The 27,745-nt window shown below is 32.8% G+C and overlaps 1 protein-coding gene across 1 annotated transcript; it reads right to left on the minus strand.

The window, feature by feature from the left end:
- Nucleotides 1-1,903: 1,903 nt before the first annotated feature.
- Nucleotides 1,904-17,261, minus strand: LOC107449770 (uncharacterized). Its single transcript, XM_016065415.4, has 3 exons — nt 17,038-17,261; nt 13,757-13,806; nt 1,904-2,161 (listed from the first exon to the last, which is right to left on the minus strand). The coding sequence occupies exons 1-3, from the start codon at nt 17,198-17,200 to the stop codon at nt 2,009-2,011; spliced, it is 366 nt and encodes a 121-aa protein (XP_015920901.3). The 5' UTR covers nt 17,201-17,261; the 3' UTR covers nt 1,904-2,008.
- Between the last annotated feature and the right edge of the window lie 10,484 nt (nt 17,262-27,745).

The following is a 27,745-nucleotide window of genomic DNA, read 5'->3' on the forward strand; positions in this document are numbered from 1 at the left end:
GAAAATCCTCAGCGGCCATGTAGTATGATTATGCGGCATGTAAAAGATCCCTGGAGTGCCTTATTGGCTCTTGGCATTTCCGGCAAAATTAAATTCCTAGTGCACTCTAGCATCCAAATAGAGTCTCGGTGCTGCCATCTATTGTGGCAGAAACTAGACGTCCAAATTAACATGACCAACGGTATCTCACCCATTGTGGTGGTCCTGAAAGAGTGGATACCACCGCTGGAGAACGCACTAGGTCTGCTCATCGGCAAGACCGATTGTGCAGTTCATTGGAAATAAAAAAAAATATTCAATACAAATCTATAAAAAAGACAAGAATATTCAATGCTTTCAAGAATGAAACTAATATGAAAGCACTCTTAGGAAAAAAGTAAAATGTTTTCTGGGAGTTTTGAGGGATTCTCACTGAAAGCATTAAGATTTTTAAAACAGTTGACTGTAATTTGGGATCATGATTATAATAAATCTCTTTCATTTATTTTCGTGCTTACAGTTTTAATTAATTTGCACAATTCAATATTTCTTACAGTTAAACGTATACCATTTACATAGAATAAATGAACAGTATGTATCAACGTTTCTTCTTCTAAACATTAATGTAAGAAAGAAGCAAATTTCTGTAGCGAATCTGCTAGAAATAGTTATCAAACTTCTTTGGCGTTTTAATATAAATTACAAAACTTCTGAAGAAGTTTCGTAATTTATATTTAAAAATTTTTTATATTACTTCTACATACCTGCCGAATCTCCTGTTTTTTTAACTTGTTTATAGTTAAAGTTGAACCGTGATGGTTCAGAGGATAGAGTGTTCGTCCTCCAATGGGTTAAACCGAGTTCAAATCCCAGCGATGACTGGTTGATATAAATTACGCATCCAGCTTGCATCAACCACAATGCTGCTATCATCAGTGGCAAACGGATCACAGGTCCTCTTGTCATGAGGCTAACTGTGGGAAGTTTTCGTGGTTTTGCTCCCCGTGTAATGCAAATGCAGGTTAGTTTCACCAAAATGGCCTCCACAAAGGCAAATTTCTCCCAATATTTGATCCAGAAGTTCCCTTGTCTTCTGGATTGGGTTCAAAATGACAAGACTACGGATTGAACATCAGTAGTCGTAAACCCTAAATTGAGTCGGCTGTTCAGCGACGGTCATAAAATAAAACAATTTAAATATTCACAATAATGCTTTAAAAAAAAATCCGCGCGGGCGGCCATTTTCCCGTTAATGTGGGTGATACATTTTCAATTTTTGTTATCTTACAAGAGTCTAGCTTCCTCACTTCTAAAATGACCCTCTAATCTAGAAATACAATTGATGTTTCTCTGTCTGGGAGTACTGTAGCGGTTGAAAGGGGCTTTTCGGCAATGAACTTACAGAAACACAATACGTACTGGTCATTTAAGCAAGAATCGTTAAACGCAATTATGAACATCTACCTAAAGGGAAAACCTCTTTCAGATTTCTGTGCAGAAACCTCTGTAAATCATTGGCTTGATTGTGGCAAACGTCATATTTGATTCATTTAAAAAACGTAGATAAATCGACATTCCAGATAACTTGACCTTTGTCATTTAAATTATTTCATAAAAGAAATACTAGGTTACTATTAGTAACCTAGTGTTTCTTTTATTACTGTATAATGTAATCCTAGTAACTAGTAATTCATTCTGCAATTTATGTACATGTTAGTAATAAATAAGAGGAAATTATATTTTTTATTTATTTAGAAGCTACGGGTTAGTTTCAAAGGAGGACATTGTTGGACTAGCCGTCCTCGGGAGGCGTTTAAAACTTCTGAGTTTTTACAGCTTCCTTTGTGACATTCTGATATTCGTATTATACCATACATTGATATTTATTTATTTTATATTCCCAGTACTTTTTTAATTTTCCACAGAATTTTTATTTTATTTATTTAATCAGAAAAAAAGAATGTAAAGCACGTTTTGAAAAACTACATTATGTTCTAATTCAATAGAAATTTCTTGAGAATGTTGGACTTCAAACATAAGATGGAGTCGCAGTAGTTCGTGGGGTTGTGGGGTTGTTGACACCACTCATGAAATCTCTCATCTGATTGGTGCAGCTGGTCGATGGTTGAATATCTTGCACGTCCATTCGTGCTTTCACCAATTTCTCGAAATAGCATTCTTGCTGAAATCAAAAAAAAAAAAAAGTTGTGAATATAAATTCATTTGTGTCAGAAATTGATTGAAAAAAAAGTTCACTTGTATCAGAAATTGATTGAAAAAATGAGTTGCTGTTGCAGTTCATTTACGTCGCACTAGAGCTGCACTATGAGCTATTGGCGACGGTCTGTGAAGCATCCCTGAGGATGATCCGAAGACATGCCATCGCGATTTTGATCCTCTGCAGAGGGGATGGCACTCCCGCTTCGGTAGCCCGACGACCTGCACGTGAAGTCGAGCACTTTATGGTAGAACAGTTTAGCGAGGACTCATACCGTACACCCTCGGTCCCTACGCAGACTGATCTAAGTGATCACCCACCCGCACACTGATCGCATCCAGTGGTGCTTGACTACGGTGGACTGCTGGGAACCGTGTCTTAACGATCAGTCCACTGAGGGACTTGTTCGTAAAGTTCCGGTTCTTAAAACTTGCTATCAAAAACAATTTTTTTTAAAAATTTCGTTCTGTGAGGCATATAAAGTAAAATTAAATATAAGGTATTTACTCTTAACTAAATAGTATAGGTATTCATTCTTAAGAAAATGGCTATTTTAATGAAATTAATAAAGAGAAAATTAATTTTTAAAAAAAATTTCAAATTGTTAGAATTGTTTCGAAGATATATATTTCCTATGAGGGAATGTGCTATATTAAAACTATTAAACATATTCTTTGAGAATTTTGTACTTAAACAATTAAATTAGTTATGAAATGCTTAAAGGAAGAAAAAAAAAAAAACTCCCGTTGGTTTTTATGTATGGAAATTGTTTTACATAGCTGATTTGTTAATATGTACAGTCCGCAAAAAAAAAAACGAATCACCCTGAATAACTTTCGTTCTAATGATCGGATTTTCACGAACTAAGTGTCAATCTTAATGGTTCCTGGGGGTGACCTCAAATATGTTAATTAATTAGTGCTAACTATTAATTAAGTTACGAAATCAGACACAAAAACGTACTTTCTCTGAATAAACATATAATTTTTTTTACATATTTGGAATTTAGACCCTTGAATTAGTGGGGGTAGACAAAATTTTAAAAAAATTGGGTGGTAAATTGGGCCGCAATAAAGGTTTATATATTTGGCGATAGTCCAGAAAACCGCCAAAAAAAGTCGCCTGCGCAAATAAATATTTTAAGATAACCCATTGACTAATTCAAAAGAGGAGTGCTTAATTTTACTAGGTTGCTACGCAACCAAACTCTGATAGTAAAAAAATTGAAATAATGTTCAGTGATTGCTCGGAGGGGCTTAATTTATTGTTAATAGGAAATATCTCGAAGTTTCCAGGCCATAAACAATTTTTTTAGGGGATTTCTGTCCAAAAAGCAAAAAAAATATTATTTTAATCTCCTTTGAAAAGTAAATTTGAATCGATTTATAAATTATTTATGATAGTTTTTAGAATTTAAATACATGAACTTTTTATCTGATATTATTTAGATTACACTGTTTTTACTATATTTATTCGAGGATTTTATACTAAAATATAATGAGCATAACTTATTATAGCTACATACAAAATTTTAGGGATAATCATTTTTACAGTTTTAATCGAGTCTTCTAGGCAAGAAAGTTTGAAGAAAAAAAAAGTGCTTGAAAAATAAAATGTAGATTGTATAATAATTCTAATGCACAAGGCTTTCTATAATTTACGATATTTCTTTTTTCTATAACTCAAGGAATTGCTGAATGTTTAGTGGCATTTTAAAAAGATTAAAATATGTTATGTATAAGAATAAGATATTGAAATAATATGTTGCAAATTGTAGGATTCATTGTTTAAAAAATCGCTTCATTCTACTTGATATTTAGGTTACATCGTTTCCTTTGGATAAAGATGATTAGCAAATAGCATCCTCATGTTTCGATACATTCTGAAACTTATACGTTCGCAAATTCACCATAAAATGTCGCACAGCATATTCTTCAATTACGATAAGCTACATTTACCACCAAATACTGCTAATATGGTTATTTTTGCTTTTTTATATTTATTTGATGATCTCTTTTTAAACAGAGCTCGTAAGATCCTTAAGATACTGAAATGGGGGCACAAAACCTTAAGAGATAAAATATTTAATTTCATTAACTCAAAATATCTGGTGTCAAAATGTTAATTTTTAAGTTAAATGTAACTTTTACAATATTGATGTTCTTACATTTTTAAAGATCACATGAATCCTGATAAAATATTAAAATGCATATGTTTACTTTAACTAGTGTAAAATCCTTATCAAAATAATGATCAAGATCCAAATGTAAAACAGTATAATTGACGATAAAAACTCAACTGGCTTCAAAACATATGAAGAGGGAAGTAAAAGTCGACATGTTTCGAGTTTTCAAATATAATCGCCCATTCTCAAGACTTGTCGGGCTTGGATAACTTGTGACTTTTATTATTGGACGCTCAAAGCATGTCTATTTTTATTATCATCTATTATTTTTTTAAATCAATGAAGTTTTTATATTTTCGATTCAGTTTCTTGGGATTATCCATTTAGTTACACAACATATTAAATTATTTCACTTGATATTAAAATAAGTTTTACATATGTTATAGGCACAGGTTCTTAGATTAAAAAAATAATAATTCACTACTTTGTAAAAAAATTAATGCAGTAAAAAAAAATTTTTTTTTTTCTTTTGCTGCAAGCCTTAACATTTTAGTTTAAGGTCATAAAAAAATTCCGTTTACAATTGAAATTTCAGAAGTCGAATGTGAAAATGGAATGTCCCCTAGTACCAGGAATCGAAATTAAATAGTAACAAGGACAACTTTTTTAAACAAGTTAGCGTTTCCGTCCTACTCGAAGTTGTTTGAAAAGGTATTTTTTATATATCGATTCCAAAGTTTATTCTACATATATTTCAGGGTATACTTTCGGAGTATTTCGATCGAGTTTATTTTTACACCCTTATTTGCTTAAAATTATTAAATAATTTACTTAAAATAAATTATTCAAGCTACATGATTTAATGCATTTATAGTATAATAATAAACGGAGCTTCCGACGCATATCCTTAACCTTAATACCGCTATCATTAAATAAATGGAATAAGCTTAGATAAATAATAAAAGTTAATTTTTCCCTCGTTTTAATTTTCAAGGAAATATGTTTCGATCAAACAGATTTCATTCTGGAAATAGCGAAATAATTGAGTAGGTCCCTTGGAGCAATATCATTCTTATCCTCTTTTGACGAAATATAGGAAAAATTAGTTTTCACAGTTTCTGTAAAAAGTATGTTAGCCTACTTGCCACGTTTTTTTTTAAATTTTTTTTTATTAAAATAAGGTCGGAAATTGTGTATTGTGTGCACAGCTTCGGAATCCTTACAGATTTCAATTTTATTATTTCCTGAATAACAAAATAAGGCATTTTCCTGATAACAAATTATACTACAATAATATCTTGGAAATCATGCTAAAGTAAAAAATTAAACTAAATAGTTTAGTATATTATAAAAAAAATCTACTTGGTATCATAAAGAGTAAAAGATATAATGAAATAATTAGTGAATCACACGTGGTCAGATAATTAAAAATTTAATTTCACAACTAAGATAGTAGGACGACATTTAAGATACTGAGATATTTTAAGATACTAAAAAAATTCGCTACGTATTCCACAGCTTTTTATGTTCGGTATCTTTATCCTCTTTGTAGTGACTTATAAAACATCAACACTATTTTAGACAATCTAAGTTGAAGTCACAAGAAACAAAAAAAAAAAGACAATCAATAATTTATATTCTTTTTTCAAAAAAAAAATAGTATGCTAAACAAATAATCAGCTGTTTTGCATTAAATAATTTTAAACAGCTGAATGTTTTTAATTTCTTAACAAGGTTTTATTCTTAGCTAGCAGACAATAATTCTTTAAAAAAAACTTGACTATAATTTGAAAAGGAAACCTAAATTAAGGAAAATCTAAATTAAAGTTCTAAAAAAATTATTAGTATATTAATGAAGAAATAATAAACGTAAAATGGAAAAGAATAAGAATTTTAAAATTTTATTAAATAGTTGGTAAAATAGTTCTGCGATACACTTCCGGAAATTTCTTTTAAGATTAGGATGATATAGGGTAAACCAACAAATGAAGGAGCATTTCATAGATATTTCTTAGAAATAAGATTTTAAACGTTTTAATTTAGATTGATTGGTAAGAGTAGCTTACTACCTAACAATAGGAAATCCTCTAACAATGCATTTAGTTATCTGGTCTTTGAGTCTTCTCTGGAAAAAGTTTTGAATTTGTTAGTATCTGGTCAACGCCTTGTTTCTTCGACAAAATTATAAGGTCAGTGGTGGTTGTTATCCGTTTAAACTACAATTAATTGCATATAATAATGCTTTTTCTTTTCATTGTGAAAAAAAGAATTCAAAATATGGTCATTGAAGTTACGTTTTATTTATTTTAAGCATCATAACATAAGCAAGTACTGAGATTAGGGGGTGTTTATTAACTGGATTACAGAGCGATGAAAAACCAATGTATAAACAAGTGTTCCTTTACTGAGATTTTTTCAAGTTAATGAAAATGAAAGAAAAATTTTAATTTTCTTGTACCTTTTGTCATATTATAAATCAAAATTATGTTAAAAATAAAAAAAACAACTTCTAACCAGTGAAGGAACAGGCATGTTCCTTCACTGAGAATAGATTTCCCAGTGAATGAATAGTATGTGTGAAATATGATTTTACTTGGATAATTAGTAGTTCAGCGACATAGAGGACTCCTAAAATTCAGTTAAATGTTGTATGAATAGTTCCTATAACTATTTCATTTAAATATGCAAATTTAATTGCTAAATTTCTTTAAAGAATTATAATAATAATTTATTTATTATTTATCTTCATAAATGTAGTGATTAGTTATTACATCATACCTTAGACTCCTTAATAAACTACGTTTATTAACTAAATATAACAACTAAATATAATAATAAAAGCTTGAATGGAATCTTTGCAGGATTTTGTGCCAATAATTAGCTAAATTATTATCCTATTGCCGTCTTTAATGTCCTAACGGGAACTGGTAGGAAAAATCCATTTAAAGACAATTATCTAGGTGAAAAATGGGTGAAGTTTTTTTAAGGTGACATCCACCGATAACTCAGTGCAATGCGAAGATAATTTCAAAAGGCAAAACTTCCCTTTGAGAATAATATTCGAAATACTGGTTTTTAGAACTTCAGAGAATCTTTAGGAGGGAAGTAGCCCTGGCATCTTTTTATAAAGTGATTGCATTTACAATGCGAATGAAACAAGAGTTGAATACTGCCCTTAAACGGGAAAAATCTGCGGCCTTAAAAATTATAAGGATTTATATTCTAAAGTACCTAGGAAAGAAAAAGTACCTCCATTGGTAGTTTTTCCTTACAGAAGAATTCATTGAGATATTACAGAATCAGTCCCTGCTACATATTTCATTGGAAAAAGCTATTCATGAAATGAAACGATGACCACAGCAACATTTTACAAATATATTGCAAATGTTTCTACCCATGGCTAATTAAAAATGCAATCAAATTCCTAATTTTGCTTCTTCTGGATAGGTATAAATCTCATATCAATTTGAAACTGAGCAAGTTTTGTTCCTCAAAACAAATTTTCTGGTTTAGTTTTCTACGTAATTCTTGGAAATCTCGTTAGATCTTGAAAACAAAAGAATTGTAAAACAATATGTCTAGAAAATTTTACATCCATTTTTAAATAAGATTTGAGGCATCAACTGATAAAGTTAAAATGCTTTTATGAAATGCGATATTTTTTCATTCGATGTAGAAAACGTTGACTGTAACAAATGCATGCAAAACAGACACCAAGAATTAATGAGCAAGACAACTTATCAACAAAACACATGCTTCGAGAGTAACGATGCGCTATTTCTTCAGAAGCTTGAGAAGGAAATCTCACAAGTTATGTTGCAAATTTTTAAAGGAACATTGACAGAAAAGTTTAATTTCCCAAATATCCAATAGCCTGTGCTTTTCTCAATATTGAAGAATTTATTTCAAAAAGAACATATGTATAATCAAATTTTGGCTCTGAAGCTGAGACAACTAACATTAATAATGAAAGTATCTTGAAAACTGATTTTGAGATAAGTCCTCTTGAGGCATTGTTAGTTGCAAAAACGATTGGTTTCATAAGTAACTACTAGATATAAGTCAATGAGAGATGGGTTTTACTCAAACTTCGAAACTCCTTTTTCTCATTTATTATCCAGTGAGGAATTCTGGAAATGGAACTGGAAAATCAAAAGAAATTTCGAAGATACATTTACATTGGCCAAAAATTTGGAAAAAAGAGGAAGGTTAAATCAAAAGAAAAAGAAATAAATTACTCATAACGAAGAGAAAAAAAATACTTAAAAAGATTTTTAAAAAAAGCTTAAAAAATATGAGGAAAAGATTAAACAAAAAATGATCGAATTATAATAATAATAAAAACATCATCAGATTACACAATGATAAACATTCATAATTTAGAACGGACTATTAAACTGTGAGAAAAAAATGAAAAACATTTTTTTAAAATTATGTATTCAAACATATTTTAATTTCCATTCCATGACTGAAAAAAAAGTAACATTTTCCACATTAACTATGTTATATGTCGTAATTCCAAGAAAAATCTTGTTTTTAGACATTTGTGTGGCCTATGGGTTCCTAACGAGCATCAAACATTATCAAAATTAAGTGTTCATTCTCTGGAAAATTTAGTGTTTATTCACTGGTAAGAACTGTTCCTTCACTTGGTCATCTTACTACTTATTATTTAAACCACCAAAAGCTTAAAACAATATTATGTAAGTTATCTAACTTTTTTTACATAATTTGCATTTAATAACAAATATGTCGACACCATCATTTAGCTAAAATTACAAATTTTGAAATTTTTATAATTTTTTTTAAAGGCAAGCTAAGCTTAAGTGTTCCTTCATTGTTTAGTTTACCCTATAAGATGTTGAGAAATTTGCGATGTTGTGAGAGATGTTTAAAAATGTTGACTACGTATTTTTATTAATATTTATAAAATATAGAAATTGATAAATATATTATTCCAAATCTATGCATACGTATGTATATTATTGAAATTGTATCTGTTATTGAATAACAAAATAAAAAAAAATAAAAAATAATCACATTAAATAAGCACAATCTGGTGTATTCTATCAGAAGCACGCTTTTTTAAAACTAGGCATTTGTTGAATAAAGTGTTTTTTATTCAAAATTCTCTACTAAATTGCAAATAAATTATTAAATGACTAAAAAAGAAACATCGTATTTTATAGTGTGAAAGAAATAAAAATAAAAAGATTAGCAAACGATTATTAGCGAAAAAAATATGAATGAAATTTTACGCTACGCGCGAGAAGTCAAGTTCCTCCCAAGTTTATCACATTTTAATATTAATCGCCCCAATTAGTTATTTCTTTATTGTCGCCAAATTATTTTTTTAAAAATAATTAATTTTAATTTTTCTCAGCTTCTAATAAATAAAAACAGTTGAAACTTTAGATTTTTCAATTGAAAAATATGTAAATTAATATGGTATAAAAAAATTCATACCTTATAATTCAATATTTTTTCATCCTCACTTTAATTAAATAATGAAAAATAATAAATAATTATTAAAAATTATTTTTTTCATGAAATTATCTTTGGGTAAATGAGTTTTATGAGTGGGTGCAATTTTTTTTGAATTGCTTCATTAGTTTTAAAAATATGACTGAAAACGCAAAAAGCGAAATTAACATTAAGGGGTACGAACTTTGAATCGCTCTCCTGACCAAACTATGGGGACCACATTTCCCAGATTGCGGCTACCCCCTATATTTTGAAGATAAGAAATTCAAATATGTAAAAAAAAATGCATGTTTATTCAGAGAAAGTACGTTTTTGTGTCTGATTTCGTAACTTAATTAATAGTTAGCACTAATTAATTAGCATATTTGAGGTCACCCCCAGGAACCATTAAGATTGACACTTAGTTCGTGAAAATCCGATCATTAGAACGAAAGTTATTCAGGGTGATTCGTTTTTTTTTTTTGCGGACTGTACAGACTGATTTAGTAAATAAAATACAAATATTCACGATGGCTAATAACTAAGCAATGTATTGCTGATTTAAAAAAAAGTAAACAAAAACACTTGTCTTTATTGTGATCATTATTGACTATGAAAACAGTTACTGGACAATAATTTAATGAAGTGAAAAAGTTATAAGTAGGGTAATTAAATTTTCTTTTCAAGCTACAAATAGTTTTCATTATTATCAGTGTTTTCATCTCAGAAAAAAAATGGGTGAGAATTTCTCACCCTTTCTCAAAAACAGGGTGAGATTTCAAAAAGTTAAGTGAGATTTCAAAAAAAAAAAAAAAAAACACAAAGAGACTTGAAAAAAAAATAATTTCTTTAATTATAATGCATTTTTAACATCTTCTAATTTTTAAAGCATTGAATATTTTTGCTGCATCATCATATGGAAAATGTTCTACAGCTACTTTTTCATCAGCTATTCTCATTAGGTTGCTCAAATGCGTATTTGTTTCGTTTTGATCGTTTCTACCCACATTTGTTTCATTTTCATTTGTCCGTTTCGGAGTAGAAGATATTGGCTTTACAAGGTATTTGTCCATCTTACATTAACGAGCAAAAAATTTGAACGTCTTACATGAAGAAACCTTACCTACGGTAAACACGTGGTTGCAGAGAAATGCGTTCTGAAAGAGGTTCCGTGGTTCGGAAGGATTGTGTTCTGTTGTTCTTGATGGTTCTGAACAATACTGGTAAATAGGGAAGCTAGATAGGCAGATGTTGAAAATAATGAAAGATCCAGGAAGAAAAGTGAAACGGGTTTTATTCTAAATGGCGCAAATGAGAATTTTTTTTCAAAATGCGAGAAATTCGCGAATTTTGAAATTGGTTTATAGAATGCGCGAATTTCTCGCGGTAATAATTTTTTAATGCGAGAATATAAAAAAATATGCGAGATTCTCGCGTTCTCGCGCTGTAGTGAAAACACTGTAATTTTATTTGCATATTTTATCAGCTCACACTGATTATTAGACTTTCGACTACAACAGGATTCTTTTCTTAATGTATTGTATAATTATAACAGCTTAAATGCCGAATTAAGGTCCCGCAGTGGACTGATCGTTAAGACACGGTTCCCAGCAGATCACCGAAGTCAAGCATCACTGGCTGCGGTCAGTGTGCGGGTGGGTGACCACTTGGATCAGCCTGCGTAGGGACCGAGGGTGTGCGGTATGGGTCCTCGTTAAACTGTGCTATCGTAAAGAGCTCGACTTCGCGCGCAGGTCGTCGGGCTACCGAAGCGGGGGTGCCATCCCCTCCGCAGAGGATCAAAATTGTGATGGCATGTCTTCGGATCATCCTCCGGGATGTTTCCCAGACCGTCGCCAACAGCCCATTGTGCAGCTCTAGTGCGACGTAAATTAACAACAGCAGCAGCAGCCGAATTAAGAAAGAATTATCTGAATAACGTGAAACTTTACCACAAAAAAAAGCTATTAACAATATAAAATTAAAAAAACATTTAAGTGCGTTTTTTACGATGTTCCATTTTTGGAGCATTGAAAGGTAAACAGTTAATTCATAGTAGTCTAGAAACATACACTACCCTACATTAATAGAAGAGGCACTTTCATTTTTTGTTTTTGCAATTTTTAAATTTTTTCTTAATCAAATTTTCAATCGTTAATAAAAATACTTTTAATTCATCCACTCATGTTCAAATACATTTTCTTAAACTTGTAGTGGATGATGTTAATACAGTTTGTTTCAAATATTAATTTATTAATCAAATTTAATTAATTCCTACTGTTAGTTCACACTCGTTATAATTTGCATTTTATTTGTATTATAACAAATTAAATTAAAAAAAAATTTTTTGATCTAAATAGGAATTGCTATAACCGCATAAAACTTTATAAACTTAGCTTAAATATATACGGAGATATTATTTAAGATAAGAAACTAATCTTTTTGTCTGATGTTTTTCTTTACTATGACTTTAAAACTATTCAATATATTTAATAATAAAATATTCAATAGTTTCGGTGCAGTCCTTCATTAATTACGAAATTATTATTTTAAAATTTAGAAATAATTCGTCAAAAATTGTGATTTAAAGTATTTCATTTATACTGAGCATGCGCGAAAAAAATTTTAAAAAATTTCATGATGTTTTAGAGACTCATCTGTCGTAACTAATGAAAAATTTTCAATTTGATTATCTTGGAAAAATTCATTATCAAGTTTCTAACATTATTCTAAATATTTTTTGTACATATTAAAGGAAAACTCTAAAAGATAAGGGGCTTGCTACAAATTTCATTTTGCATCATAAGGCAAAATTTAATAATTAATGATAATACCTTACAATAATAGTATAGACACCAAAATATGATGACGTAACGATAGAAAACACTCGAAACTAAACATTCTTTTATGGAGATGATTCCCATAATACCGGTGGCATTTTTGATGCATCTCATTTAATAATAGTACAAGTTGTAGTTGTAGTTCATTTATGTCGCTCTAGAGCTGAACAATGCTATTGGTGTAGAGTTGGGAAGCATCCCTGAGGATGATTCGAAGACATGCCATCACAATTTTGATCCTCTGCAGAGGGGATGGCACCCCTGCTTCGGCAGCCCGATGACCTGCAAGCGAAGTCGAGTACTTTACGGTAGAACAGTTTAACAAGGACCCATACCGCACACCCTCGGTCCCTACGCAGACTGATCCAAGTGGGTCACCCACCCGCACACTGACCGCAGCGAGTGATGCTTGACTTCGGTGATCTGCTGGGAACCGTGTCTTAACGATCAGTCCACTGCGGGACTAATAATAGTACAAAATAAAATTGGTGAAACTCCCCTGATTGTTCAGAGCGTTCTTTTTAAAAGTAAAAAAAATTACTTAGAAAATTGTTAAGAAACTCATGAAATTATTCTACACTGTAAAGTGACTTATATTCTATTATTGTAGAATAGTGCGTAATGACTTTTTAAGGGAAGGCTATATGGGACGCGATAATAATAGCTTTTCAGAAATCGGATATGAGTAGCTTTTAATTATGAAAGCATCTTTGTTAAGTAAAAGAGTCGAATAATCCTTTTACGATTTAAAACGTAAAAGGATTACGTAAAGGAAAACGTAAAGACACACAAAATCTCACTGAACACAAACATATCTTTTTTTTTACAGATTGTTAACGTAAACTACAGAGTCATCAGTCAGAATTTTCAGTTTTTACGTATTTTGCCCGAGCTTAGGAATTTTTTGAACGAACTAAAAAAAATTTGCAAAATGCTTTTTTATTCAATTAAATGCAAAAAATAATTTTTAATCATTATTTTGTGTTACTTCATATAGTAATGGTGGGGCAAGAAAATGTGTAAGTTTTTATATCATTTTTAACTATAAACTTAAATGTCCATATTTTAAACATAAATCGATCGAACGGTCAATTCACGACACGACATTTCCAAATACTAAAATGAACTTACCTGATATTGTTGCCAGTCGCATCTCGGGCGGTCCGATTGTCGCTCGTTTTCTGAAAGAAAGAAATGTTCACATTTTTATTCTAGAATAAAAATGACAGATCTGCTGTGAAATATAAATTTTCAAATCTTTTGATGGCTCAGGGAATAGAGCCTTCTATTGAGGTGAACCGGGTTCGAATCCCAGCGATGACTGGTCGATACGAATTCCGCTACCTGCTCGCGCCGATCACAGTGCTGACGTAAAACATCGTTGGTGGTAGATGGGTCATGGGTTAAAGTCCCCTTGCCGTCCTGCAAACCTTGATAGTTTTTGTGGTTTTCCTCTTCATGTAACGCAGATGCGGGATAGTTCCATCAAAAATTCCTCTACGAAGGCAAATTTCTCCCAATTTCTGATCCAAGAGTTCCTTTGTCTTCTGGATTGGGTTCAAAATTATCAGGGTTAGTCTATCATGGGTTAGAGTCCTCTTGCCATCAGGCTGACAGTGGGAGGTTTTCGTGGTTTTCCTCTTCATCTAATGTGTTTTTTTGTTTTGTTAAAAAGTCCTCTTCGACGGAAAATTTCTCGCAATACTTAATTCAGGAGTTCCCTAGCCTTCTGAATTCGGTTCAAACTTACAAGGCTACGGCGTTGAACATTAGAAGTCGTAAACCCTAAACATTGGGTCTGCTGTTCAACGACAGTTATAAAAAAAAAATTTAGAAATAACTGTAATAGGATCTAGTTTGAACTGTAGGTTAGAATTTATGTTTCTTAATTAAAGCAATAAAAACAAAGCTATCGCGAAAGCCCTCAGTTCTGACGTAAAACATCCTCAGTGGTGGATGGGTTAGAGTCCCCTTGCCATCAGGCTGATCGTAAGAGGTTTTCGTGGTTTTCCTCTTCATGTAACCCTAATGTGGGTTTTTATTATTATTTTTTTTGAGAAAAAAGTCCTCTATGAAGGTAAGTTTCTCCCGATACTTGATCCAGGAGTTCCCTTATCTTTGGTATTCGGTTCAAATTTTCAAGGATATTAGTAGTCGTACACCCAAAAATTGGGTTGGCTGTTCAACGACAGTTATATATAATCTGATTGAGAAAATCGAGAGAATTAGAGATAATAAGTTTTCATTTTTGTTTTGTTTTTTAAAACAGTGGTTAATTTATTATCAATAAAGCTCTTTAATTGAACATAATTGTACTATTTGATTTCAATCTCCAAGTAGGAATTTTTGCTTTCTTTTTTAAATGGAAATTGTTATTGGTTTGAAAATTTGTGTGTGTTCATAGACAGACATATTGCATAGTAAGATTGTTTATGAGATGGTAAATATTGTAAATCATTTACATTTAGCCAGGGAGCGTAGCGTTTTTAAAAAGTGCTTAAAGGTGCTTATTTTCAATTTTCGTTTTTTAAAAGCCCTTAAAGGTGATTTTTTCATTGGGTATTTTCAAAAAGTGCTTCGTTTTCCCTTTTTCAAAATGAGATTTTCCTATTACTATGTTGATTTTCGCATCGAATTATGCAAAATGACACAGTTCACATTTGTTCTATCCAACGTTTTTACAATTAATTCAACCCCAATCTATTTCGGCGTATTGTCAGTCCGTAAGATATGAAAACACCATTCGATTTAAAGAATTCAAAATTTCATGATTTTTGACAATTGTCAAAAACAATGACAAAAGTTTTTTTTGACATGACGGTTAAAACAAGATAAAACCCTTAATTGTCAAAAACTTTCCAACGCTGCCTAGTTATGATATTTTTTTAAAGTGCTTAAAAGTATTTTTCGAGTGCTTAAAAGGTGCTTATTTTTGATAAATAATTTGGCTACGCACCCTGTTAACGCTTCCGCCAAGCCTTTGAAATTTGCAAATTTTTTTATATTTTAACATTATAATAGAACACATTTCTTCGGTAAACATAATTTTAATATTTTAAGTTATTTTTTGAGCATTTTTGTTTTCAATAATAGCACAACAGAATTGTTCAAGATTAAATCTTAAGTATAGGGTATGGATTGCCTGGTTGGTAGGACGTTGGGCTCGTGTTCGTGTGAAGGTGAGTGTGAATCCTACCGGCGTAAGATTCCTCGTGTTTTAAATGGCGATTGGTGCACGTTAAATCTGCCGTGGTCTCGAACTCCTCCACGTTCCTGTGACAAATCAATACTTGTAGCTGTACTGAAATGGATCCTTCTCAGGTTCAGGTTAAAATTACGATCCGTGGAGGAATAAATGGAATATGATTAAGGCCTCCCAGTGAAACGGGCTGTGATGTGTAAGTAACTGAAAACTAATTTTAGACTTTTGTTTCGGTTAGTTTACTGTTTTCATTCCAAACTGGACGTTCAGGACTGGTAAAAATCGAGAGCAGCGCTTCCTCACGCACTCCAAAAACATATGAGAATATCAGATTGAGATCACGGCTGTGTGATCATGGGCAGCTGCAGTGTTCCCCAACCTTTTTATCACCGCGGACCCGTCAACGTTTGATAATTTTTAGCACGGCCTGCTGGGGGGAGACGACGTTGATTGTCTATATTTTAGATTATTTTGATTCATTAATTTTTAATTTAATTGTATTTAAGCATGCCTCCAAAATGAAATACAGTTACACCAAAAAAATAAATATAAAGCGATTTAACTTACTAGAACGTTAAATCAATGAGAACCCTGAGCTTGTTTCTTTGCAATGAGAAGGTTCGAGTGTGTTGTCCAGTTTATTCCGTTGCTTTGTTTTGGTTGCTGTTATTGCAGAAAACCCCGCTTTATAGCAATAGGTTGTCGGAAAATTTTAATGGGGCATAGATATTTTTAATTTGGGGTATAAACTCTAGAAATTTCAATTCAGTTTCAAAATGAAATGGGCGGCCCTGTACCATTTGATCCACGGACCGGCGGTTGGGGAACATTGTTATATCCTGTACCGTCATACGAGAATCACGCGATCAACGGGTTAATACGTATGAGGGAAGGACCGGTTTAGTCTGGTTGGTAGGGCACTGGGCCCATGTCCAATTGGTCTTGGGTTCGATCCCCGCCGGCCGAAGATTCCTCGCGTAGTAAATGGTGACTGATGCACGTTAAATCTGTCGAGTCTCAAAGTCCAGGCCATAACAAATCATACCTTCGGGGGTACTGATCCAGGAGTTTCCTTGTCTTCTGGATTGGGTTCAAAATGACGAGGCTACGGAGTTGAACATTAGTAGTCGTAAACCCAAAATTGGGTCGGCTGTTCAACGACGGTTAGAATAGAATACGTAGGAGGGAGTGTTAACATGGAATATCTTACCATGCAGTTGCCTGTCGATAGCGTAAAAGAAATCGTTGCATGCCGGGAACATGTTTCTTGGGTGATTTGGTGGAATGGGGTGAAATCCTCCACGCATAAATCCCTCCACTTCCTTGGTGAACACCACCGCTGTTGCTACTGCAATAATGAACAATACCTTCATGGTGCAGAATGTAAAAACCTTTTCATTTTGTTTTTATAGAGGAGATCTTTTCCTTGCAAATAATAAACAGACAATAGGACGGAAACGAAACCAGTTGTTCTGATTGTGGCGCCATCTGTCGAACCATTTTCTTTTAAAAAAATCCACACAAAAAAAAATTCCTTCCATTGATTCGATAATGAGACCTTCACACACGAGACAATACCTATTGTTCGATTGTTCTTTTTCTTCCATTTATTTTTTTTAACAAGGTTCCATTTTACGACGATCGTTTTCGTGTGATCTTGCGAACGAAATCACCTCCCAATGAATTAAGTGCCATTTACAACTATCAGTTAAAAATGAGAAAGAAAAGAAGATTGTTTTATCGGACAAAAACTGCTATCGATAAAATTTAAATAAATTATCATACACGGAGAAGTTTTTAACCTACGATGAAATTGATTTTTTCTTCTATATAACAAACGTGATAGATCTTAAAATCTAATTTTTTGAGCAAACAACCTGCTTTTTATTTAAAAAAATACTTGCTTACTGTACACATTTTTTTTGTAAAAAAACTAACCATCCAGAAAGAGACGCGATATCTCAGGAGAGTTTGCCTACCAATGAGGGGAACTGGGTTCGAATCCCAGAGAAAGATGGGGCGATACGAATTCCGCATCCGGCCAGCACCGACCTCAGTGCTCACGTTAAATATGCACAGTTTCAGACGGATCATGTGTTAGAGTCCCCTTGGTGTCAGGCTAACCGTGGAAGGTTTTCCTCTCCATGTAATGCAAATTCGCGTCAGTTCCACCAAAAAGTCCTGCAGGAAGGCAAACTTCTCAAAATACTTGATCCAGGAGTTCCCTTGTCCTCTGGATTGGGTTCAAAATGACAAGACGACGGAGTTGAGCATTAGTAGTCGTAAATTGGGTCGGCTATTCAACGACGGTTATGAAATTAAAAATGAATTAAAAACCATCTAGACAAATTATCCAATTAAAGCATAAAAAGTATAGCTAATATCAAATAGTAGATGTAGCATTTTCGTTCAATGGCAAATAACTCCTGATTCGAATTAGTATATTTTGATCAGCAATTTAAAACTAAAAATTCACTGTGGAAATGTGTAAAAAGAAAAGAAGCATGAACTGCCTGTTGAGAAAGTTGAAATCTTTTCACTATAAAATTAAAAAGCACTCATTTGGTTGATGTTTTTTTTCCTTCTCTCTTCTGAATATGAGTCAATAAGACGATAGTGGGAACGAATACCGATACAAAAGATAGTGGATTCGAATTTTAAAAGAAAAGGAGTTGTTCAGAAATTGATAAGATGGCAGTGGAACTACTAATCCGACTGCTAATTAGTCCCACAGTGGAGTGATAGTAAAGACAGTTGAATACGGAAGTCAAGCATCACAGGCTGCGGTCAGCAAATGAGTGTGTGACCTCGTTAATCAGCCTGCGTAGTGACCGAGGGCACGCGGTATCGGTCCTCGCTAAACTGCTCTATCATAAAGTGCTCGACTTCGCTCTTAGATCATTGGGCTTCCAAAGCAGGGGAGCCATCCCCTCTGCAGAGTATCAAAATTGCGATGGCGGGTCTTCGGTTCATCCTGAGGGATGTCTTCCAGACCATCGCCAATAGCCCATTGTGCTGCGCTAGTGCGACGTAAAAAAACCCTACCTACTTCTCTATATATTTCTCTTACGTGTCAAGCATCACTGACTGCAGTCAGTGTGCGGGTGGGTGACCACTTGGATCAGCCTGCGAAGGGACCGAGGGTGTGCTGTATGGGTCCTCGTTAAAGTGCTCTATCGTAAAGTGTTCGACTTCGCGTGCAGGTCGTCGGGCTACCGAAGCGGGGGTGCCATCCCCTCTGCAGAGGATTAAAATGGTGATGGCATGTCTTCGGATCATCCTGAGGGATGTTTTCCAGACCGTCGCCAATAGCCAATTGTGCAGCTCTAGTGCGACGTAATTGAACCACAACTACAACAACAGCAACTCTTATGTGTCACCATAAACTCTGGCATTGGCGACATAGTTTTTGTCCATTTTGTTATGTTGTCTCAAGTAATAATTTAAGTAGTTAGTTATATGTTAAGTATTTATTGAGAATAATTTTGTATTTTTATAAAATTTAGTTACGAAATAATAATTGAGATTAATTTTTTATCCTTTCAAAATGGCTGTTAACTGTACTATGGTGCCGCATACTGTCATACTCATTATTAGGTCTCTTTTGAGCAATATCTACATATTTTATATACGACATGCAAGTTATGACTCGAGAGGTGCGTAAGGAAGTAGTACAGCACTGTTTTCTATCTTATCCTCACGACAGATACATGGAAATAATTTCAGTGGTTTCGAGTAATAATCAAAACTGTGTGCCATTTCGAAAACTGATCAAATGATAGTGTGTAGGTAAAGTATGTTGTTGTTTCTAGTGCTACTTGTCACACGGGCAAGCCTGCTTGGTGAAACCGAGCAAATTTAAGGTAGAGTGTGCGTCTCTTGTTTTTCGGTGGCGCAATTCATGGCCAAGAATTTGACTTCTGCCATACCATACTTCGCACCCGTTTATAGGTCGGACCCATTCATTCATCCACAGATCGTAATTTTGACCTGAATGATAGAACGATCGATCTCCAGTACCCCCAGAGATATTGATTTGTTATGGGAACATGGAGGAAGGACTTCGACAGATTTAACGTGCACCAGTCATTTTACTACAGGCCGGCGGGGTTCGAACTCTCGGACATGGGCCCAGCGCCTTACGGACCAGGCAATCCCGGCTCCCCCACCAGGTAAAGTATGAAAGGTATCATTGAGATAATACCTTTTTTGATAATAACTCTAATTAGTAGCCTTGCCAAAATCAAACGCTGCTCTTATTTGCAATTGTTAATTATAAGCCAATGAAATTTAATTGTAAGGTTTTTTCGCCCAAACGAAACGAGGTGTAACTGTTATAAATTTCTTTTAGTTATGATAATACACCGATTTAAAACAGTAAACAATACAATTTAAGGAAAAATGTAATCTAATGGATGTTTAAGAACTGAAGAAGGAGTAACCGAATAAACGAGCCTCTACTATGAAAAGTTAAAAGCAGTCTTAACATTTATTATAATCAGTAGTTAACTTACAATATGTATTGAATTGGTAATTAAAATGGCACACCAACCAGTTGTATTTCATTTTTTTAAGCCCATACGAAAAAATTTTGCTATTAAAATTTTTTCTCCTAGTAATATTGAGAACCATGGGTTGAGACTTAACTGATCTAAGTCTTAACCCTTTGGCTACTAACGGGACTCAATTGTCCCAACAAATGTTTAAAAATTACTAATGGGGTGAGAAGCACTTTGAAACTCATTGTAATATGTCCCAGTCGTAGAGTCGAACCAAGTATACTTGTTTCATGTGTCAAATATCTTCTAGATGGCGCTAAAAAGTTTCTTGCATGAAATAGCATTGTGATTTTGAGCTGGGACAGATATATCTCACTAGTATTCTTCATTGGGATTGTTATGTCCATTCATATTTTATTCATATTTTCTCAAATGCATTTAGAAAAAAGAACAAATATGAGTTGTCCAATGTGTAATGTCGGGTTACGCGAAGATTGCTTCAGCCTGTATCATTCCATGTAAAAAAAAAGTCCATGTAATATATTTTTCCGGAATGATATATGTACTTGTAGTAAGTCGATCACTACAGGTGGGACATATGTATCCCACCATTAAGTACGGCTGGGACATATATGTCCCAGCCTCTGAATTGATAGCCGCTTGTCAGAAAAATCCAAAATACTAAATTTGCCTTATTTGTGACCTATTTTGTCCGTTTGAATAATAAACAGGACAAAAAAAAATCATTTTTTAAAATTCGTAGTTAAAGGGTTAAATGTGTGTACTCACTCAAATATATTATTTATATACAGAGCGCAAAAAAATAAATTAACCAACCTGAATAAATTTTGACTTAATGATCGAAACGTATAAGTTCTAGGACTGAATCGCAATGGTTCGAGGGGGTGTCTTCAAATAAGTCAATATTTAGTGCAGACGATATTTAAAAAGTTACGAAATCAATTGCAAAAACCTAACTCTCTGAATAAACATACCTTTTTATTTCGACAGATTCAGATTTTTGGTCCCAAAATAGCAGCAATCAGGGAAATATATCGAATTTTAAAAATACGACGTATTCAAAACTTGATTTCTCAGATACTCTTCGACCGATTTCTCTTAAATTTTATATTTTGTCATGTAAAACTATATTCTTTAAAATGATGTCAAAAAATGCATACTTAAAAAGCTTTTTTTTTTACTCTTATTAAATAACGTAATAAAAGAATATCAAATATTTACTAAAACTTATATTTTGCATGGTATTCTCTTTTTATATTTTGATTATATTTTGCATGGTATTCTCACGAATTTTCTAATTACGTGCAAAAATGTTTCATTCCACTTAAAAAGTTCTCGAGATAGGGAAAAATAAGCCAAAAAATGAAACTAACCGCTCTCCTGGCCAAACCATCATTTCCCCGCATATTGCGACTATCCCCTATATTAATCTATAGTAAAAAGATATGTTCATTCAGAAAAAGTACATTTTTGTGTTTGAACTTAAAATAGCGTCAGCAATTACTAATTAGCATATTTGAGGTCACTCCGTTGAACCAGTAGAAAAGCGTGAAGATCTGATCATTAGATCAAAAGTTATTTAGGGTGGTCTGTTTATTTTAACTGTGCACACATTTAAATGATATTTTAAAGATATTTGCATTCATTATGTCTCAATTTTGCTAAAAATTATTTTTAAAAAATGAAAAATTTTTAACGTTGACTGTTGTAACACAATTTGTAAGTTTATATATAAAATCTAAATGAAGAAAAAAAATATTTTTAAAAAACCCCGTTTTTGTAGTGGAGAATAGTGGATAAATAAAGTAAGGTTTTGTAGTGGATAATTAAAAAACAAAAATTTGAAAAACGAAAAACGTGGGGTGCATGAAATACATAACAGTAACAGTATGTGTGCTCATGAGAATATGTGTATGTATATCTGTAATTGTATCTGAATGTGGTTGTGCATGTGTATGAGTCAAAAAATGTGTATATGTATGTGTATATGTGCCGTTATATATTTCATGCACCCCACGTTTTTCGGTTTTCAAATTTTTGTTTTTTAATTATTATTCTCCACTGCAAAAACGTGGTTTTTAAAAAATATTATTTTCATTTTGATATATATATATATATTTTTTTTTTTGCACTCACTTCCAAATCTCAATTTTTTCTCTCACTGTACACAAAATTTTTCAACTGCCATGTGACACTCATTTGAAATAATCGAATCGACAACTAAAGACAATCGCGAAAATATAAATTTTTTTAAAATTTTATTTTACTTTGTATGTCTTCTTTCTCTTCATTTTCATGCATGGTCATCCAATTCTGAACTATGTGCCAAATGTGAAGTCTGTAGCTAGTCGGGAAATTAGTTTAAAATAGCTTGCAAAATTCCACCCGAACAGACATACACGAAAGCAAGTTAATATAAACGTGGTTAAAAAATGTTTTGAATTTATAAATTCATTCACTCCTTCATAAATAAATTCACTGCTGTTAACATACTTACTCATTTTTAATATGCTTATTCACTGATCTTAAATTAATGTTAATGTTAGACATTAAACTTTGAGTAATTCACCCCTTTCTTGTTGAATGGTTTAGAGAAGAGTTGCGTAACTTGAAAATGCCTGGAAACTGGAAAACTAAATTCTGCTGCACACTTTTTTTTTCTTCATTTTTAGTAATATTTATATGTAAAGAAATATGTAACTACAAATAAAGTTATATAAAGAATATGTGATTAAAAAAAACCCTATTAATATATTTTTTAAACTTAAAACATTTTTTAGAAAAGAAAAAATTAATATTTTGTAGAACATAAAGATGGGTCTCGCTCGGTGCCCGTCTTACCTGGCGCTCCGGGCGATTGCTCGTCCCTGCATAGACCAAGTTAAAACAGTTTAATTCTCGAACTAATTATGGAATGTTAAATTTTTTTATTCCGCTATATTCCCTGCACTTATTTTTCCTTCTACCCCTCATCGTAATTTCAAATTTTTAAATATAATCGTTTTTGCGCAACAGAACAAAATGTAACTTAAAATTCTAAAAAAAGGGAAATGGCAATAGCTTTAGAGCGAATTGATATTTCGAAAGAAGAAAAAAGGATATCGGCGTTCATAAACAAATAGGGGCTTTTCGGTATGAACTTTGTAGTTCCTGTGTTGAGCAGAACAGCCCATATGATTTTTACACCTAGTTTAACAGTTGATAATTCTCATTTCGAATATTAGGTCAATTTTTTTTTTATTCCAACCGTTTGTGTTTCTATAATCTTTCGCAATTTCAAGTTTCTCAGTCTTAATAGTTTTTCCGCTTTCAAAACAAAATGTTAAGCGGCTTAAAATGCAATGTTAACTGCAGCGTTTTTTTTAATACAGTAATGCTAGTTTGATTAAAATTCTATTGAATCAAAAACTAATGACGCTGGGTGTAACTAAGTATATATATATATATAAGTATATATATAAGTATAATAATATATATAAGTATATATAAGTATATATATGTATATATAAGCAAAATAAAACAAACACCGAGAGATTCTAGTAATTTGTTTCACAGATTTTTTTAAAATTGTATTTCAGTTAAAGTGTTTTTTAAAATAATAAAATCTTTTATTACTTAAAATTCTATAAGTATTAACAAGTTTCATTTTTTAAAAATCAAACTTGTATTTATTTGATGAAAATGATTAGTGCTGCCATCTGACAATCAAAATCAGTATTATCCTTGTTTACAAAACTTTACAAAAATGTGTTTAAAAGAATTCTCAAGTAAAGGAATTTAGCACAAACTGTATTATTGATGAGTTATAATAGAAGCTACGAAAAAAAGTAGAAATATGAACATTAAGTACGTTTCCTTCGAATCAATGAGTTCGTCTGAGAATTCTGGCATAGATCGAGCTTTTTAAATAAAGGATTAACTTTAACTGTTTCATAATAGCGCAAATTTTTGCGGCATTTATACAATAACTTGATCTTGCCTATAGTGGAGATTTCAAATCTGAAATTATTTTTGCTCCTAAAGCTACAGATTTTTTTAAAATAATTTTTTTAGTCTATTTTTTATCTATATACAAGTTTTAAAACTTTATGTATACGGGGTATGTATGTCATGTAAATGGGGAAGAGTTAGGGCATATCATAAGGATTAAAATGGCATAGGAACGTGACTCCGGGCATGACCTGAGTTGCTGTCACACTCGGCTAGAGGCGCTTCCCCTATTATGACCTGTTCAAAAGCACACGAAGAAATAATTGATTATAGGGCAGTGCCACTAGGGGCATATAACGAGATTTCCGGACACGCTTATCAAACTCCCCCAGAAATTATTCGTCACATGCAACTCATTGTTAAACACAATGTTCGTTAAAACACGGTTCCCAGCAGATCTCACTGACTGCGGTCAGTGTGCGGGTGGGTGACTAATTGGAATAGTCTGTGTAGGGACCGAGGGCGTGCGGTATGGGTCCTCGTTAAACTGTTCTACCGTAAAGTGCTCGACTTCGCGTGCAGGTCATCGGGCTACCGAGGTGGGGGGTGTCATCCCCTCTGCAGAGGATCGAAATTTTGATGGCATGCCTTCGGATCATCCTCAGGGATGATTCCTAGACCATCGCCAATAACCCATTGTGCAGCTCTAGTGCGACGTTAATGAACTACAACAAAATAAACATAATGCTTTAAAACCTGCACATTTCGACGGAAAATAGACTGAAAGTGTCACTTGAAAAGAAAAAAAAAATGTCGTCGGAAGAAATCAATATCGATATCTTTTTCCAAGCATTTTTTTTTTTTCTTGAAGCAATGTGTAATTTTTTTCGAGCGATCAGCAATGTGGATCTTTGAAAAAATCTCATGTAAAATACAACAGAAATCTCTCTATAAAAGATAAGAAATTATTTTAATATTTTGTCGAATTTTTGAATGAATTGTTGTTTTTGTCAGTGCAAAAGAAAATTCTTTTCAGTTTTCTTTTTTTATAATTTTATAACAGTTGCTGAACAGCTGACCCAATTTTTGGGTTTACAACTACTAATGTTCATCTACGTAGCCTTGTCATTTTGAGTCCAATCCGGAAGACAAGGGATCAAGTATTGGGAGAAATGTGCCTTCGTGGAGGACTTTTTGATGAAACTAACCCGCATTTGCGTTGCGTGGTGTGGAAGACCACGAGAACCTGCCACAGTTTGCCTGACGGCATGGGGACTCTCACCCGTGATCCGTCGACCACTGAGGATATTTTACGTCAGAACTGTGGTCGGTGCTAACCGGATGTGGAATTCGTATCGACTGGGGTTCGAATACGGTTCACCTCATTGGAAGGCGAACGTTTTTTCCCCTGAGTCGTTTAGAAAAAAAATCGTTTGGTGTACATGGAAAACAATAACACTTGTTTCGCATACGATTAAATAAATCAAATGAACACCACAGACAAATAAAAAAAGTTTCATCAAGAGCGTAATTTCTTTCCGTCGCATGTTGCAACGATAGCTGCGAAAAAATTTTGCTTTATTATTTCGGCGTTGTATGTGATGCACGCATGTAGAGAGTGTTCCACAACAATTCTTCTGACATTCATAGCCATCATTTATTTCACTCATGATTAGCAAATGTTGCTTCGAGCAAAATAACATTATTTTTATAATAGTATGCCGATAACGCAAAGATAGACCTGCAGATAATAAATAAATTAAAAAGTTGTCTTATTACGATCGCTTTACGACTCTTACGACTCCGTTAAATCATCGTGGGTTGCTGTCATCAACTGATTTTCATAGCCATCATTTATTTCACTCATGATTAGCAAATGTTGCTTCGAGCAAAATAACATTATTTTTATAATAGTATGCCGATAACGCAAAGATAGACCTGCAGATAATAAATAAATTAAAAAGTTGTCTTATTACGATCGCTTTACGACTCCGTTAAACCATCGTGGGTTGCTGTCATCAACTGATTTTCATGCCCTGCGTTAAAATACCTTTCCTTCTTTGTGTTAATAATCACCGTCATTATAGGTTAATAATAAAAACGAATATAAAAATACTTTAAAATGTTATCATGTAAATACATTAAAAATGCCTGCCGGTGAAAATAAAAAGAAGCGGTCGCCATAGCAACGCATGCAGTGACGACGCATGCGCACTGTTCACTATGACTCTTGAACGCAGTTGAAAAGTGTGCGGATGCCATCAGATTCAAACCATGACCCACTTTGCCGATGAGTAATAAGGAATATGGCAGTGTTCAATAACATGTTTGGTGCACGAATATGTGTTACCGTTTTTTACAGTGATTTACTCATTACAATAATAGATAATAAAAGCAGATCAATGTCTAGTTCTAATAAAAGCAGTTCATAGCATACTAAAAACAGTTCAATGTCTAGTTCTAATAAAAGCAGTTCATAGCATACTAAAAACAGTTCAATGTCTAGTTCTAATAAAAGCAGTTCATAGTATACTAAAAGCAGATCAATGTCTAGTTCTAATAAAAGCAGTTCATAGCATACTAAAAACAGTTCAATGTCTAGTTCTAATAAAAGCAGTTCATAGTATAATAAAAGCAGTTCAATGTCTAGTTCCAATAAAAGCAGTTCATAGCATACTAAAAACAGTTCAATGTCTAGTTCTAATAAAAGCAGTTCATAGTATAATAAAAGCAGTTCAATGTCTAGTTCTAATAAAAGCAGTTCATAGCATACTAAAAACAGTTCAATGTCTAGTTCTAATAAAAGCAGTTCATAGTATAATAAAAGCAGTTCAATGTCTAGTTCTAATAAAAGCAGTTCATAGCATACTAAAAACAGTTCAATGTCTAGTTCTAATAAAAGCAGTTCATAGCATACTAAAAACAGTTCAATGTCTAGTTCTAATAAAAGCAGTTCATAGCATACTAAAAACAGTTCAATGTCTAGTTCTAATAAAAGCAGTTCATAGTATACTAAAAGCAGATCAATGTCTAGTTCTAATAAAAGCAGTTCATAGCATACTAAAAACAGTTCAATGTCTAGTTCTAATAAAAGCAGTTCATAGTATAATAAAAGCAGTTCAATGTCTAGTTCCAATAAAAGCAGTTCATAGCATACTAAAAACAGTTCAATGTCTAGTTCTAATAAAAGCAGTTCATAGTATAATAAAAGCAGTTCAATGTCTAGTTCTAATAAAAGCAGTTCATAGCATACTAAAAACAGTTCAATGTCTAGTTCTAATAAAAGCAGTTCATAGTATAATAAAAGCAGTTCAATGTCTAGTTCTAATAAAAGCAGTTCATAGCATACTAAAAACAGTTCAATGTCTAGAAAAAGAAAAGCGTTTGAACGAAAATCCCATTATAGGGAAAGGATACGATCCAAATCAACTGAAATTTTAGTTTCCCCCCAAAAAACTATGATTTAAG

The sequence above is a fragment of the Parasteatoda tepidariorum genome, chromosome 9 (genome assembly GCF_982258835.1).
Source record: "Parasteatoda tepidariorum strain Cologne lab strain chromosome 9, Ptep-v5.0, whole genome shotgun sequence".
Lineage (NCBI taxonomy): Eukaryota > Metazoa > Arthropoda > Arachnida > Araneae > Theridiidae > Parasteatoda > Parasteatoda tepidariorum.

Excerpts from the sequence above, each read along its gene's own strand:
- LOC107449770 (XM_016065415.4), bottom strand. The coding sequence starts at position 17,200 with ATGAAGGTATTGTTCATTATTGCAGTAGCAACAGCGGTGGTGTTCACC. Across the intron at positions 13,807-17,037 it reads TATCGACAGGCAACTGCATG|AAAACGAGCGACAATCGGAC; the intron begins GTAAGATATTCC and ends TCTTTCTTTCAG. Across the intron at positions 2,162-13,756 it reads GCGACTGGCAACAATATCAG|CAAGAATGCTATTTCGAGAA; the intron begins GTAAGTTCATTT and ends TTTTGATTTCAG.